The following is a 17,846-nucleotide window of genomic DNA, read 5'->3' as shown; positions in this document are numbered from 1 at the left end:
TTGTGTAGATATATGCTTATGCATAAGTGAAATGAATGATAGCAATGATACAAGGGATACAGAGAAGAATCAGAATTTTGTTGTTACTATTACTTTGTTGCAGGTATTTTCTCTATACCCATGAAGTAGTATAGTGTTATTTGAAAGTAAATTTGAACTAGGTATAAATATATACTGCAATCTGCAAGGCAACTACTAAAAAAGGCAAAAAATAAAAAGAAGTATAACTGATGTATTAAATAAGGAAAGAAAATGCAATCATATAAAATGCTCGATTAAAACAGCAATAAGCAGAAAAACAGTGGGTAACTGTTTTAACATAGAATAAGGGTAGAATAAGGGTAACAAATAGAAACAGTAATAAATATGATAAATATTAATCCAATTGTATCAATAATTACTTTAAACATCACTGACCTAAATGTACCAATTAAAAGGCAAAGATTGGGATCCCTGGGTGGCGCAGTGGTTTAGCGCCTGCCTTTGGCCCAGGGCGCGATCCTGGAGACCCGGGATCGAATCCCACGTTGGGCTCCAGGTGCATGGAGCCTGCTTCTCCCTCTGCCTATGTCTCTGCCTCTCTCTCTCTCTGTGACTATCATAAATAAATAAAAATTTAAAAAAAGGCAAAGATTGTCAGAGTGGATCAAAAAACAAGATCCAGTTATCCATTGTCTACAAGAATCCCCTTTTAAATAAAAAGACATAAATGTATTAAAAGTAAAAGGATGGGAAAAGACATAGCATGCTAATTAATCAAAATAAAGCAGGAGTAGGTATATTAATATCAGACAGAGCAGACATCAGAGCAAGGGAAGTTACCAGATTTAAGAGGGGCATTTATGTAACAATAGAGGGATCAATACTCTAAGAAGACATACAATCCTTAATATGTATGTGCCTAATGAGAATGTCACAATGCACAAGGCAAAAGCTGATAGAACTGCAAGGAAAAACAGATGAATCCACTACTAGAGTCAGGAGAATTCAAAAGCCCTCTATCAGAAATGCACAGATCCAGGGATATCTGGGTGGCTCAGTGGTGTCTGCCCTCAGCTTAGGGTGTGATACCAGAGTTCTGGGATCAAGTCCCACATCAGGCTCCCCACAGGGAGCTTGCTTCTCCCTCTGCCTATGTCTCTGCCTCTCTCTGTGTGTCTCTCATTAATAAATAAATAAAATCTTAAAAAATGGATAGATCCAGCAAGGAGAAATTAGTAAAAACATAGTTGAAGTCAACAGCATCATCACAAAAATTGGATAGAATTGGTATCTCTTGACTACTTCATCTGAGAACTGCAAGATGTACTTTCTTCTCAAGGTCATGTGGAACATTTACCAAGATGGACCACATTCTGGGACATAAAACACATTTTAATAAATCTCTTTAAAAAATGGAATCATACGCCATCTACTCTCAGACCACATTGGAATTAAACTAGCAATCAGTATCAGAAATATGGCTGGAAAATTCTAAAATACTTAGATATTAAATAGCATACTTCTAAAAAACACGAGTCAAAACATCTCAAGAGAAATTTTAAGATATTTTGAGGAAAATGAAATACTATTTGTCAAAATATGTGGGATGCAGTAAAAGCAATGCTTACAGGGAAATTTACAGCATTTAATGCATATATAAGAAAAGCAGAAAAATTTAGAATCAATAATCTAAGCTTCTACCTTAGGGAATTAGAAAAAGAACAAATTAAATCCAAAATAATAATAAGAAAAATAGTAACAACTAGAGCAGAAATCAGTAAAATTGAAAACAGGAAATCAATAAAGAAAATCAATGAAACCAAAAGCTGATTTTTAAGAAGATCAATAAAATCACAAGTCTCTAACCAGGCTAACTAAGGAAAAAAGAAGATACAAATTACTAATATTAGAAATGAAAGAGGGGACATCACTACAGATCTCATGGATATTGAAAAGATAATAAAGAAATAATATAAACTATTCTCTGCCTACAAATTTAATAATCTAGATGGAATGGACCAATTCCTTGAAAGACGCAATCTGCCAAAACTCACACAAGAAGAAACAGATAATCTGAATGGAATTGTTCTATTACATTTCTTTCTATGAAAGAAATTTAACCAATAATTAATAGCCTTCCAAAAGAGAAAGCACTAGGCCCAAATGGATTCATTGGTGAATTCTACCAAGCATTTAAGAGGCTATACCAATTCTCTATGATCTCTTCCAGAAAAAAGAAGAGAGGATACTTCCTAACTCATTCTATGAGAATTGCATTATCCTGAATGCCAAAAACGGACAAAGATGTTACAAGAAACCTACAGACTGATATTTCTCATGAAAATAAATATACTAACAAAAATTTTGTACAAGAATTATATGGGGGAAAACTTTAAAACTCTGATGAAACTAATAAAAAAAGAACTAGATAAATGGGGAGATATTCCACCTTTGTGGACAGGAAGACTCAATGTTGTCAGGATGTTAGTTCTTCTCAATTTAATTCCAAGAAGTTATTCTGTGGATACTGATAAACTGACTCTAAAGTTTATGGAGAGAGAGGGAAAAGACATAGAATAGTCAACACAATACTGAAAGAGAAGAACAGTGTCAGAAGACTAACACTACCCAACTTCAAGACTTAATACAAAGTTAAAGTCATCAAGATAGTGTGGTATTGGCAAAATAAGAGAAATAAATTAATGGAAAAGAATAGAGAGCATAGAAATACATTAATACAGTCAACTGATCTTTGGCAAAGGAGAAAAGGGAATAATATGGAGAAGAGATCATCTTTTCAACAAATGGTAATTAAATAACTGTATATCTGCAGGCAAAAAAAAAAGTATCTAGGCCAGACTTAAATCCTTCACAAAAATTAATTCAAAATTAATCATACACCTACATGTAAAACAAAAAACTATAGACTCCTAGAAGATAAAATAGGGGAAAATCTAGATAACCTTGGGTATGATGAGGACTTTTTTTTAAGATTTTATTTATTTATTCATGAGAGAAACAGAGAGAGAGAGAGAGAGAGAGAGAGAGAGAGGCAGAGACACAGGCAGAGGGAGAAGCAGGCTCCATGCAGGGAGCCCAATGCGGGACTCGATCCCAGGTCTCCAGGATCACACTCTGGGCTGAAGGCGGCACTAAACTGCTGAGCCACCCAGGCTGCCCTGATGATGACTTTTTAGGTACAGTACTACCAAAGGCACGATGCCTGGAAAAAAATAATTGTTAAGCTGGACATCATTGCAGTTAAAAGCTTCTGCTCTACAAAAGACACTGTCAAGAACATGGGAAAATGAATTATACTGGGAGAAAAATATTTTCAAAAGACTGTTACCCAAAATATACAAATAACTCTCAACAATCGAAAACAAACAACCCAGCTTAAAAATGGGCAAAAGAGCTGAACAGCCACCTCATTGGAGAGGATTTATAGATGGCAAATAAGTAGAAGAAAAGATATTAAACATTATATGTCATTAAGGGACTTGCAAATTAAAGCAATGATGAGATGCCACTACACACCTACTAGAAGAGTCCAAATCTGGAAGAATGACAACACTACTGCTGCTGGTGAGGATGTGAAGCAATAGAAAGTCTCATTCATTGCTGGTGGGGAGTGCAAAATGGTACAGCTTCTTTGGAAGACAATTTGGTACTTTCTTATGAAACTAACCATACTCTTAGCATGATCCAACAATTATACTCCTTGTATTTTCCCAAATGTGTCAAAAATTGTGTCCATACAAAAATCTGCACATGGATGTTTAAAGTAGCTTTATTCTAGTTGCCAACACTTGGAAGCAACAAAGATATCCTTCAGTAGGTAAATGGATAAGTTAAATGTGGTCCACTCAGACAATGGAATATTACTCAATGATGAAAAGAAATGAGCTACCAGGTCATGAAAAAATATGGAGTACTTAAATGCACACTACTAAGTAAAGAAGTCAATCTGAAAAGCATACATACTCTATGATTCCAACTATAAGACATTCTAAAAAAGGCAAAACTATGGAGATGGTAAAAAGATCCATGCTTGCCAGGGGTTGGCAGGGAAGGCAAGGATGAACAGGAAGAACACAGAGAACTTTTAGGGCAGTGAAACTATTTTGTAAGATACTCTACTGGTAGAAACAGTCAACAAACATTTGTCAAAACCCATGGAATACACATCAGTAAGGGTGAACCCTAATGTAAACACAGGTCTTGGGTGATAATGTGTCAATGTAGGTTCATTGATCATAACAAATGTATCACTCTGGTGCAGGATTTTGATAGTGGACAAGGTTACACATATAAAGGGGCAAGGGATAGAAGGGAATTCTCTGTACCTGCTACTCAATTTTGCTGGCAACCTAGAAAATTAAGTCTATTTTTTAAAAAGGGTGAGGAGGGAGCGAAAATAGTCCAGGAAGAGCCTGGAAAGGCAAGCAAGGGTCGCAGTTTTCACATCAATGCAATGATAAGTCATTGAGAGATTTGAGTCAGGGGAGTGACAAACTCTTAAAATGAAGCTTTCTTAGGTTTTAAAGCAATCACTTCAGCTGCTGTGTGGAGAGTAGACCTGAGGAGAACAGTGGTGGAAGCTGGGAGATCAGAAGAGGAGGCTAGCAATGCAGTTTAGGTCAGAGTTGATGGAGGCTTAGACCAAAAAAGAAGTCATGCAGACAGAAAGGAATGGTGGATTCAATAAAAAGACTTTTGAATACAATGGATTGGCTGTATGTGTTGAAAAAGGAGAATCAGGGACTCCAAAATTTTACAGTAACTGGAGGCCATTTTCTAGATGGACAGATGGAAGAAGGAGAAGCTACTTTGAAGAGCAGGAACATGATTCACCTTCGACTATGAAACGTCTGAGATGGCTGGTGGTGCCCAACACTTGGTAGGTGATTGAGGTGTTCACTTGCTCTCATTCATACTGTTTTTGTTATGAGCATAATTGGGTATGGAATACAAGACATAATTGTTTTAAAATATTTTTCCAGAGATTAAGGAATGGGGGTGGACTCTCATCCTCTCCCTGCCATTCCCATTCTATCTCAACAACCTGTCACGGTGCCCTGAATCCTCATACCCACTGCAAGCTGGGGGAGGGGGAGGGAGAGTGGGGGATGTTTCAGTTACATGCATCACAGTTTTGCAAACCCCACTCTGAAAAATATGCTGGAATGCATTTGTGCTAATTTTGTAATAAGTAAGTCATTGCTCCCAAAGACCCAAAATAATAAATTCATTTTAATAAAACAATAAGGTGTTAAGAGGCTCAAAGGACCTTTCGACATTACCATTCTAAAGTAGTGGTTCTCTAAATGGGGTCCTTTGACCAGAAGCATCAGCAGCCCCCACGTGAACTTGTTAGAAATGCAAATTATCAGGCTCCAGCCCAGACCTAACTGGATCAGAAACTCTGGGAGTGGGAGCCCATCACCTTGTGTTTTAACCAGTCCTTCAGGTGGTTCTGAAGTCCCTTCAAGCTGGAGATCCAATGACCCAGAGGAATCCTAAGATGGTATTTACTGCAATATTTTGATTCTATGTGGACAAAGTTTACACTCTTTTAAATAAGTAAAACCTAACTTGAAGGCAAGTAACACCCTCTACAATATTTTTTACATGAAGATCAAAGACAATATTTCATTTACATGAACAAAAGTCTCTTTATGGAGAGCAAGCATGGCACATGAACCAGGGTAGGGGAAGCAGGTGTGGCTCACCTGACAAATGCCACTGATGCACATGTCCAAGGAGTCTGTGCTGCAGCGAGTTCCATCCAGTACCTTGGGGGCCAGCTCCACAACCAAGTTTTGTCCCCGTGCGTGACACTTGAGTGCACAGGGGGCAGCAGGATCATTATACCGAGGAAGCCATTCATAATAACGCCCCTGATATTGGACGTCATTGTAGGCAGAGCACTGTTGGGCTCTGAAGTCCTCTGCATCAGGAGGGCAGTCCTGGAAGCAAAGAAAGGCCACAAGCACATCACCCAGAGAGACAAGCCACGGAAAGGCTGAATGAGTTTACAAGAGTCTCAGGAGACCAGACCCCACCAGGGATTCACATCATTTCTTCCCCATATTTAAATGCTCTCTCTTAACCATCTTGCTTCTAATCTTCCCAGGTGACTCCAGGTCTTTATATGGAATATTAACTATCATCCATGCCTTCAAGGAACCATTTCAATGGGAAGGACTATTTGCCCCTAGGTTGGCCCCAAACTGTGTGTTTGTTTCTTTGTTTCTGTTTTTGTTGTTTAATTCATGTGTCTTTCTTCCCTTCTTGCCAGGCCCCCAACCACTGCTTTTCTCTGGAACTAGCTGCCTGCCTTCAACCTGCCAGAGGATGGAAAGAGAAAGAAAACAGATCTCGTTCAAATTCTGTCTACAACAACAGCAAGGAAATTCTAAGTAAATGCTCTAGGGAGCTCTCATAATAATAGTAAAAAGTGTTTGTGCAAGTCTTGATGACTCAGAAATCTTTTTACTTAATTACTAATCCCTCCCATCCGATACTTCCAAAGCTAACAAAATATGACTTTACTCTTCAAAGTTGGGTACAAACTTCCCAATTGATGGGAATTAATTAATCCTACACAAACTTCCCAATTAAAGAAAATGGATACAGAAAGGCAATATATTATTTTCTATTTTTTCTTATTACAAAAGTAATCGATGGTCCTTATAAAACCTTTGGGAAATAGTATCTATTAAAAAAAAAGAATAAAAGACAAAGATTCTTGTACCTAAATCTTTACACAAATCCTTGATAATTCCCCAAAAGCAAATTTCTGGTAAGAAAATTTCTGAGAAAAAGGGTGTGTTTAATGAGCTTTTCAAACTATTGCCAGATAGCCCTCCAGATATTTCCTTCCTTGTTATCACCAGGCTCCCTAAATTCCCTTTTTCTCAATCTCTCTTCTCAGCTTGGATATTATAATTTTCTAACATTTTTCCAATCGTGTTAAATAGAATTTCATTATTTTAATTTATATTTTCTTTCCTTTCTTAGGTTTGATAGTTTTCATGTATATTTGTTTTTTGCTATTTTTAACAACTATCAACTTTCCTAATAAGGTTATCAACTCTTTGCCATCTGTACTGGAAATATGTTCTCCATTTGATTTTGATTTGGGTGCTTTGAGAAGTCAAGAAGCTTTATGTTTCAAGGTAGTCAGCTCTATTTTTTTTTAACATTTTATTTATTTATTCATGAGAGACACGGAGAAAGAGGCAGAGACACAGGCAGAGGGAGAAGCAGGCTCCCTGCAAGGACCCTGATGCAGTACTCGATCCCAGGACCCCAGGATCACACCCCGAGCCAGAGGCAGACGCTCAACCACTGAGTCACCCAGGCGTCCTGGTAGTCAGTTCTATTAATATTTCCTTTTAAGGCTTCTTTCTTCATTAATGAGTTTAGAAATGCTTCTTCTACCTAAGAACCTAAGAGGCTTCTACCTCTTAGGTTAGAAGCCTCTTAGGCTTCTACCTAAGCCTAAGAACAGATAAATATTGAAATGTATCTTTCTAGTTCCTTTCTAATTTAGCAATTATATTTAACTCTTTGTTACATCGAGGATTTATTTTGATACGTGGTGTAAGGTAGAAACCCACCTTATTTTATTTCTACAAATAATTATTAATATATTATCATCCAGAATCTTACAATACAATTTCTCTCATTTCTTCCCTTTTCACTACTTGACTTTTGTATCTTACTGTATTTATGCTTCTGGCCTTTATAATCTGCCTCAAATCCTTTTTGGAAGTAGGTAGGGAAGAGATAAAATATAAGAAATAAGCATCCCCCTGGGAGCTGTTGTATTAGTTTGCAGTAAATCATTCCAAAATCCTGTACTGCATCCACATTTTTCTGTTTAAGAAAGATTAAACCTTAACCCAGGTCACACCTATGAAAGAAAGAGTCGAACTAAAGATCAAACTGGTTGACCTTTCTCTCTTGAAATGAGGACTGTGTTTCCAATCCAGCCCCAGGGAAGATCATTCCTTGATAAAATTCTATGGCCTCCTCTTCCCTTAACCACAGCCAGTTTTCTCTATATCCGACTCTTTGAAACCCAAGCCAAAGAGTGTGAAAGAGCAGACTGAAAACAACTTCCCCTGCATTAGAGGAAGCAGGCTTTAGGGGCTGACATTTCTTGCTGATTCCTGACTGCCTTAAACTCTATAAACCCAGGGGCGCGTGGGTGGCTCAATGGTTGAGCGTCTGTCTTTGGCTCAGGGTGTGATCCCAGGGTCCTGGGATCGAGTCCTGCATTGGGTTCCCCTCAGGAAGCCTGCTTCTCCCTCTGCCTATGTCTCTGCCTCTTTCTCTGTATTTCTCATGAATAAATAAATAAAAATCTTTAAAAATATAAAACTCCATAAGCCAACGAAGTTTCACAAAATTAACAATGTTTAAATAACAGCCAGCCTCCACTTAGTCCTTGCTGGAAGGGTGGCCAGGTTTGGACACGAGACCTAGCCTCCTTGGCCACAGCTGAATATCAGAGGCAAACACCAGGTCCACTTCTGGACAGTCTTTCCCAGGAATCTGGGATTGCACCAGAAGAGCTAGAGCTGAGGACTCCCATCACTGCGTGGCTGAGCTAACCATCTCTTTCATGAGATGCCTGTTGAGGCAAAGCAAGCCAATTCTCACAGCAGAGAAGAATGAATTAGACATGAAAGCAGGAAAGATGATAAACCATGTATTTCAGTAAAAGTATGTAACTTGAGTTTCTCACTTTCTGATTCCTGGGTCCAGGCCCCCTCAAGGTGTGCTGATGCCCAAATTCTACTAATATCCACACATCCAAACAGTGAGTCCCATTTTTCTTGAGCTATTTTGGGTGGGTTTCTGTTCCTGGGAAATCCTGTTTCTGAATAGTGCTTTCCAGTTTATGAAGGATCATTACTGACATTCTTTCTTCACCACCACCCTTTGAGGGAGGTAGGTCAGAGTTATCATTACCCTCATTTTTATAAAGAGAGGAAACTGTGATCTACAGTCTTTAGTCACTAGCCCAAAGACACATACCCAGAATATGACAGAGCCAAGAATGATTCCCAAAGTAACAAGTGTTCCATTATATGATACCACTTTCTAGTAATCTTGAAAGACATTGAGGACTTACTTTAAACACTTTCATTTACTTGGCATTCTTCCAATGTCAACACTAAGGCTGTCTAGTTGGCTTCTGCTGGGTCCCCTGCCCTGTCTCAAGACAATCTAGGGATTTTTGTGTCTTAAATAGTTCAGTTGATATTTAGGAAACTTGAATACCAAACATTCTTCAGCTTTCCTTTCCATGAGAAGCACTTCATCCTATCAGTTAAGACAACACATTTGTTAAATATACTTTATGGGCTTTGCCTAGGTTACATACTATGGAGAACATCCACCGCTGTCACTTAGAGAGCTTGTTATTTACTGGAGATGTAGCATCTACATGCATGAAATATACTGACATAATGGGTTACTGTTTGTGGATTCACAAGTAAGACTTTGCAATTAAGGAAATAAAATTGCTGCCCAAGTGTTAAATTAAAATTGATTAAGTGGCAGGGCACCTGGATGGCTCAGTCACTTAAGCATCTGACTCTTGATTTTAACTCAGGGTCCATGATCTCAGGGTCCTGGGATCCAGCCTTACGTGGAGCTCTGCGCTCAGAGGGGAGTCAGCTTGGGATTCTCTCTCCCCCTCAACCTGTCCCCCTCCCACACACTCTCTCTCTCTGTCTCTAAAATAAATAAATAAAAATCTTAAAAATGTGAATAAGTGGAGCTAATAAGGAAAGGACAGATCCTAGATCAGGAAGACCTGACTCAATCAGGAGGGGGCAGCCAGCTTGGAAAGCATAGAAAAGAAGAAGGAGGAAGAGTATAGAGATTAGGAGGAGAAGAAGGAAAAGGGGAGGAGGCTCATTCATTCAAGCACTAGCCCTCATTCAAGGACCATCCTGAAGACAGAGATCTCTTTTTCCTGCTCAAGCCATGAGGATACACAAGTCATTCTCATCGACAACTTGAGGATAAATGCTGAGACAGGGAGATCATCTAATAAATGGAGCATTTTTATGCAGAAGAGATAAACCATTAACAAAGGGATGATTTATATAATAGGATTGAACCAAGCTTTAATATGGGTTATATATTTATGTCATTTCCCCCAGATAAGCAGTGAGGAGACACTTAGGAGAAATATGATTTCTTTTGTAAGCAAATTTAAAATGTTTATTTTATCTTCCTATCCAAGTTGTACTATGAGTTAAATTTGGGGATCCTCTAAATAACCCAATGCCAAAATTTCTAGCATGAAAATGAATTATTGTGAGTGGCTATTATAAGACCATTAGCAAATGATGCATCCCGGAAAAGTGACATTCCAGATGAGATTTAAGGGCATGATGTAATTAGGACAACATACAGGAGGGAACACTGGGTGGCTCAGTGGTTGAGCGACTGCCTTTGGCTCAGGTCATGATCCCGGGGCCCTGGGATCCAGTTCCACATTGGGCTTCCTATGGGGAACTTGCTTCTCCCTCTGCCTATGTCTCTGCCTCTCTCTGTGTCTCTCATGAATAAATAAATAAAATGTTAAAAAGAAAAAGAGAAGGATCACAAATAGGGAACAACACAAGCAACAGGGAAACCACAGAAATAAATGCAGTAGTGATGAGGGACAGGAACCAGTCATGTCCAGCAAGAGCAAAAGTTTGTGAGGTGAACACAAGCTAAGTCTAACCAACTTCTGAAGGTCCTTGAATGCAAGTCAGGGGAATTAAAAAGCAGTATGGATCCACAGAGGAAGCACGGCACTTTAGGAGGACCAGTGTGATGGCAGGATGGACTGGGGCAGGAGAAGTGACAGGAGAAAGTAAAGAACACCTCTAAGAAGAAACTGCCAGAAATTAGCCATCCTCAGGACCCATAGTATGAAGAGCCTTTCAAAGGTCACATCAAATGTCATCTCTTCTGGAAAGCTACCAGGGACCCCAATGTGCAGAGCTAACCATTACTCCCTGTGTGCTCACATAAAAATGTGTTCATGCTGCAAAAACACTCTTACCAAACCATGATACTATTGTTTTTAAAGATATTTTCCCTCTGCTCTCTTCCAGCACTGCCTTTGATCTCATAAACCCTGGTATAAAAAAATGAGTAGTCAGTGAATTCAAGCATTAGAACCCCTTGCTGACATGCATGAGTTCCCTTGGAAAGTCTCCACTGGGTCTGGAATACGCCTGATAAGGAAAATTCTTCACTGAGGCCTCAGAGGCCTGGTCTTGGCCATCAGGGTCTTTGCTGAGCATTAATTGGAGGGTTATTGCTGAAGATGGCAATTACCTGGAATTAGGGGGTGCTCCTTGGATTCTCCAGACCCTCCAGCCCAAACGTGCATTTCTCCAATTTCTCAGGGAGGACAGTGTGGTCCTCATTCCCTATCATGCCTCCCATTCCTGTGCCATCAGGAGTGGGATTTCTTCCTCTCTGCCCTCTGAATGTGCATCCCTATCACATCCACACTTCCTAACAAAAAGACATTCGGTCTTTCCTTGAGTGCCTGCATCCTATTTTTCTCAGGCATCTTCTGCTGAGGTGGGCAGAGATCAGAAATGTGGCTGTCAGGGTCTGTTCATGTCAAGCCCGATCCTCCCATGTCAGGGACGCCCCTGGACCACTAATGTGGAAGGCCCACGGCTGTGGAGGACTTCATTTCCGTGACTTCCCCTCTGCTGTCTCTCCTCTCTCCGACCTCTGCCCCTTGCCAACTCTGAATATCCGGAAGGTCTGTCCTGCAGCTCCTGGGGTTGGCAATTCTATAACAGTATCTGAAAAGGGAAAGTTCCTGCAGATCCCCCTGAGAGTCATGCTCCTGGCTTGGGAAGAGCAGCCACGTTTTAGACTCTGTCTATAGTGCCATCTCACATCTAACAGAGCTTGAGACTTTTCAGGCTCCTTTCCAAGAGGCAGTCTGGTGTAGCAGAGTGGATAGAAGCTGGCACTCCAGAGCCTGGGGCCCGACTGCCTCGGGTATAGTTCACCTTGGTCATGTTTCCTAACCCTCCTTTGTTAGAATAGAAATGAGGGGTGCCAGGATGGCTCAGTTGGTTGAGCATTTGACTCTTGACTTTGGCTCAGGTCATGATCCCAAGGGTCTGATAGAGCCCCACATAGGGCTCCATGCTCCGTAGGGCATCTGCTTGAGATTCTCTCTCCCTCTCCCTCTGCCCCTCCCCGTGTTCTCTCTTTCTTTCTAAAATAAATGCATAACTCTTTTTTAAAAAGTAGAAATAAAAATATCTACTTCGTCAAGACATTATGAGGATTAAATCAATTTATTCATGGATAGGCACTAGAACAATGCCAACATTTAGGAAGTACTGAATATGTGTGATTCATCATCATCATTATTACTACTGATATTGGTTAAGAGTTTAGAAGCTGGCACACACAGATGACAAACTTTGGTTTTGAGGCTGAGTCTGAGCCTTCAGATAATGATGTGGAGGAACAGAAAGAAGTACAAGCCACCTCTAGGGTGGGATGGAATGGTAGGTCCCTGGAGCCCCCCCACAGGCAGTGACCTCTGTTCTCCAGGGAGCAGGCTTCCCTGATCTTCAAAACTGAGGTGGTGAGGTCCCTCAGGTGGGAACAGGGGATCTCGCATCTCCATAGGACGGGCTCTCATGACCCCTGGAAATATAGGTGTGGGCATCTCTGAATCATAAGGCAAATCTCCCTCACAAGAGTGCCTCGTCCTGGAATCACTAACATCAGCTTCCTTCAGAAGAATGGGTGATGGGCCCCATTTCCAGGGGAATGGGAAGCCATGACTATGGAGATAGCATGGCCTGTTCCCAATGGAGACACTGAATGGCCATGAGAAGCAACAGCAGTGGTTGCTGTTCTCTCCCCATTGGAGGTAGGCTGCACACTGGCCTTCCTCCTGCCCTCTGCACCACTCTGAGTGATAGAGAGTAGGCGATCTCAAAAGGGTGATTCTAAATCCCAATTAATAAAGCAGGAAGCAACTCAAGAAAAGATGTGACTATCTTTGTATCCTGAGCTCATGTGGTTACATCCACTCATGGTGCCTGACATCCTGGCAATGTTTCTATGGTATATTCCCAGGAACACACTGTATCCTCTCTCCTATGGAGGAACAGACTCCTTAAAGAGCACCAGCCTTGCAGCTGGGCTGCACAGAGCCACCTCTCATCTGCAGAGGGGCTCGAGGATGCTCAGCTGCAGACCCTGGCACATGGAGATGGAGGGTTCTCCTGAATGCTGTAGCCCTGAAAGCCCTGCCACAATTCCCCTTGTTTCCTAAAAGGAATTTTGTCAAAAACTCTGAGTTTTTAATGGCAAGCATAGTGATGAATGCCACATTCTTGCAAAATTGCTTTAAGGACTCCAACTCTGAGAACTAAACAGAGCAACATTCACATTGCTGTCCTCCCCACTGGTCACCACCTTCTAAACATCTAATCCACACCAGCCTAGCAGTCAGAATCCTCCCAGAGGGGCCCGCACTGAGAGACCACGGGTCCTCCCAAGACCCACGGAACCTCAGATGGGATCCTCACTCAAGCGCAGCCAAGTCCTAACCACTGCACCCAATATGCGCTAATTTTAGTAGTTTATATTGTATGTCTACACTGTATGACCCAACACTCCTAGACCCTCGTAACACTTGTGTTGAAAAAAAAAGTGCCTTTTTGGAATTAGCGAGACCAGAGTCACACACACACAGAAACCCAAGAATGAAATCTCAAAAGGCAACACCCTGATCAGGCCATTTTAAATAAATTCCCCTAGACAGTTTCAGAGCATTGCTTGTGAGGGTACTGTTGTGAAATTTATTTTTGAATGACTGCAAGGAATTTGTGGTAATGTATTAAAGCAGCACTTTATAAAAAGAAAAAAAAACCTAAAAAAATGGCAAAAAAATATACACCCAAGCAAAAGGTAGTAGATCAAATGCTTCCTAGATAAAACCCTCAGGCTGCTAATGTATTCACGTGCTTGTATAAGAAAACAAAGCCAAACTGTTTGTTTGACTTTGAACAATGAAATGACTGCCTCTATGCTCAAGTCAATCTCTCTCCTTCCCACACCCTGACCTGGATCTAAGCTCATTTAATTAAGCATCATGCACACAGGTGTCTCCCAATTCCTTGGCCCTCCATCCAGTCATAGGACATGTGAAATCTATTTGCTTTGTGGCCCCAAATTCCTCCAAGGAATTAATGGACACTAAACTGGGTGTCTAATGGCTGAGTGATATTGGAGTTTGAATGCCCCAAAATAATCACCCACATTTCCCACTTAAGGTTGAAATCAGTTGAGTGGGAAAGACCATCTTTTCTGCTTCATCACTGATAAAAACAGACTGAAAACACAGCTGAGCCCCACAGTCAGGTCTGGCTCACACTGCCTGCTGACTACTGCTCCAGCTTGACAGGGCTGCCCTCCCAGGGCAAGTCTGGGTCTGCAGAACAGAAGCCTTCAGACAGGACTTCTGTCTCACACTGGCCCAGGACAGAGAAGGGATGAAGAGGGACAAAGCCCCAGTGAGTGAAACTTTTGAAATAAATTAATCATGACCAACTGAGAAAAATGGATTGAAAAAAATCTAAATCTCACTTAGATTTCCAGATTCTAATAGTTTCCTTTTTATTCCTGTCGTTTTCATTTGGGCATATATAACAGGCTAGGAAACGGTTTTCAGTGGAAAATAGGATTGATTCCTTCTGATATTTATTTTGCATTTTCAGATTTGTAAAGCAAAATGTTTGAATTTTTTAGTTACTCATCATTGTAGGATAAGAGTGCGGCTTAAACCTATCCCTGTGTACAATTTTCTTGAATCACCAATAGAGTGCTCTTAGCACATTTTGCAGTGGGCAGGGCAGGTGGTTCGGAGCAGGAAAAACAGCAGTAGACCAATTCAAGTCTGTGCTCTTCCTTTGTGACCTACGGAAAATAATTTTACACCAGGCCCCTCACTTGCAAAAGAGAAATAACCACACCTCATCTGCCTACATCTCAGAGACAGTGTGAGGGTCAGGTGGCACAGTGTGCATAAACACACTTTGAACTTTGGAGGCATTTACAGGCATCAGGTATTGTTTCTATGAATTCAGGAATTATTAAATACTTACCGAATTACTTTATAAATGAGAAAAGGCCTAAATAAGTAGTACACACATGGAAGGTATGAGATACACAAAATCTGTTGTCAATTTAAAAATATTTAAGTTTTCCACAAAGAGTATCAAGAGGTCACTAGCTTTACAGTACGTATAATGTTCCAACTTAACACATGGGCATTATTGTATTATATATTTTTATTACAGAACTTACATGATTGCTGCATGTCTTGTATCGAATGTTTTGTCCTTCACAATTCCTAGAGGGGAAAAAGAGGGAAAAAGAAATGATTTCATGGAAGTGGCAAGCGACACAAAAGAAAGAAGGAAAGGATGGTAGGAGGGAGACAAGCCAATACAAGGTGATGCTGATAAAATTTTTATTAGTTTATGTTACCTCAGAGATTCAAAGTTTAAATTCTCAGAAATAACTTTCAAAAAACCAGGAGGGCAAGAGTCTCATGAAACTGTCACTTTACATAGAAAGTGAATTCCTTAGCTGAATTAATGTAATGCTATTACTTACATGCAGTTTTTACCCTGGGAGCCATATAACTACTGAAATTAATGGATAACGTGTGTGCATACTTGTGGGGCTTTTCTTCTGTGAAAAAGAAGAGGAAGCTCCGGGTAGAAGCATTTGTGTACTGTGTCCCTCCCTCACTGAAGTAACTAACCTAAGTTGGCTGGACACCCCATGACCTCCTTCTGTAATTGATACAATGCTCTCTGTCAGACATTTGCTTGAGGCAACCCTTCTACGTTTTATTTCAACTACTGGCTTTACTGAATGGTGTCTGGGTGACTTTCTTGGGAGACTGGTCCTGTAGGGTCTGAAGTCATATATGGATTTGAAAATCCTCCAGGAAAGACCGCCACCAACACTGTCCTCCCCTCCAGCCACTGGCTCTATTACCCTGCCACTCATTCTCAAGGCAGATTTTTCCTTTGAATGCTTGAGATTCCATCTGGCAGCTACTTTCCTGAATCAGTGCTTGCTGCTCCATAGTTTATATTAACTCTTTAAAGTTAGCTGGTCCACTAATGGTACCTTTCCCAATTTTTCAATTACACATTTTTACCTTTTTGTTTTCCCGGTCACTTCAATGACAGATTTGCAGCAAAGAAAGCTAAACACAGGCTTAACTCATCATCTTGCACTGAAAGTCAATTGATGTATTTCAATTGTTTTAAAATATTTAGTCCTACAAACATTATATGTTCTCATTCATTTGGGGAATATAAATAATAGTGAAAGGGAATAGAAGGGAAGGGAGAAGAAACGGGTAGGAAATATCAGAAAGGGAGACAGAACATAAAGACTCCTAACTCCGGGAAACGAACTAGGGATGGTGGAAGGGGAGGAGGTCGGGGGTGGGGGTGAACGGGTGACGGGCACTGAGGGGGGCACTTGACAGGATGAGCACTGGGTGTTATTCTGTATGTTGGCAAATTGAACACCAATAAAAAATAAATTTATTATTTAAAAAAATAAATAAATAAAATATTTAGTCCTAGAAGAATAGACATTTTTAAGAAGTGATCTGAGTGGGAGCACTGGGTGGTTCAGTCAGTTAAGCAGTCAACTACTGATTTCAGCTCAGGTCATGATCTCAGGTCCTGAGATTGAACCCTGTGCTGGGCGCACATGCTCAGTCAGGGAGTCTGCTTGAGATTCTTTCTCTCCCTCTGTCACCCCCCTTGCCTCTCTAAAAAAAGAAAAAAGTGGATCTGAGTGGATCTGACTTTTTGCTGGTATAAATTGGAGCCAAGATGAAATGACTGATAATCTATTTCAGTAATACACAATTCACTGCACCTATTTGCTGATGACTCCATTTTTACTGATTACAAAAAGAGTAAGTGAAAACTAATAATATGCCAAGATGTATAAAAGAGAATAATCAATCTTTCAAAATCCCATCGCCAAGACCTTCCCTCTCAATATTTTGGCATTTAATCATCCAGTGTTTCTGCATGACTTACAGATGTGAAAGCATATTTAACTCAACTTTGTATTAATTTTAATCTAATATAAGAAGCATTCCCCCATTTTATTACTAATTCTCTGGAGAAATTATTTTAATAACTAAATAATAGTCCATTATACAAACATTACATTTTTTGTAGTCCTGAATTTAAACGTTCTTCATTGTGGTAAAATACACATAATTGACCATCTTAACCATTTTTAGGTAAACAGTCCAGCATTAAGTATATCCACATTGCTGTACAAACATTACATTTTATGGTTATTTATGCTGCCTCTCTTTTGCCTGTACTTTTTAAGTTTATATACAGTCAGGTTTTGGTGGGTATACAATTTTATGAGTTTTGACAGATCCATCCTCCACATGACCAATTTTCTTTTAATGGTGTGATTATTTTGTATTTTATTTATCATGTCTGATACTGTTTGATCTTGCTTTCCACTTATTTCTTTACAATCCTTCTCAAACTCACCCTTCACCACTTACATCTCATACCATAACTCACCTCCCTTTCTGTTCCAATTGGAGCACATACCCCTAATGGGATTATTGAGACAGGCCTCTGCGAGGAAGAAGTTTGGGAGTGAGAAAAACAGCATTGCAGCTGCCTCGGAAAGCATTATCTAAATGACAGTTAAAGTTCTGAACTAAAAGGTAGACAAGGTATCCAACTAGTTCCCTTGGTTTAATAGAATTCTCATGA

General features: G+C 40.1%; 1 protein-coding gene across 3 annotated transcripts in view; it reads right to left on the bottom strand.

Moving 5' to 3' along the window:
* The window catches only part of ADAMTSL3 (ADAMTS like 3), a 338,072-nt gene that overhangs the window by 199,302 nt on the left and 120,924 nt on the right, over positions 1 to 17,846 (bottom strand). For all 3 annotated transcript variants that reach the window (XM_077874049.1, XM_077874059.1, XM_077874055.1), the window contains exons 5-6: positions 15,367 to 15,412; positions 5,715 to 5,951 (exon numbers count right to left, since the gene is read on the bottom strand). In XM_077874049.1, coding sequence (XP_077730175.1) covers positions 5,715 to 5,951; positions 15,367 to 15,412 — 283 coding nt within the window. The remainder of the gene's footprint in view (positions 1 to 5,714; positions 5,952 to 15,366; positions 15,413 to 17,846) is intronic.

The sequence above is a fragment of the Canis aureus genome, chromosome 2 (assembly GCF_053574225.1).
Source record: "Canis aureus isolate CA01 chromosome 2, VMU_Caureus_v.1.0, whole genome shotgun sequence".
NCBI lineage: Eukaryota > Metazoa > Chordata > Mammalia > Carnivora > Canidae > Canis > Canis aureus.
This window is presented reverse-complemented; position numbering and strand designations above follow the sequence as displayed.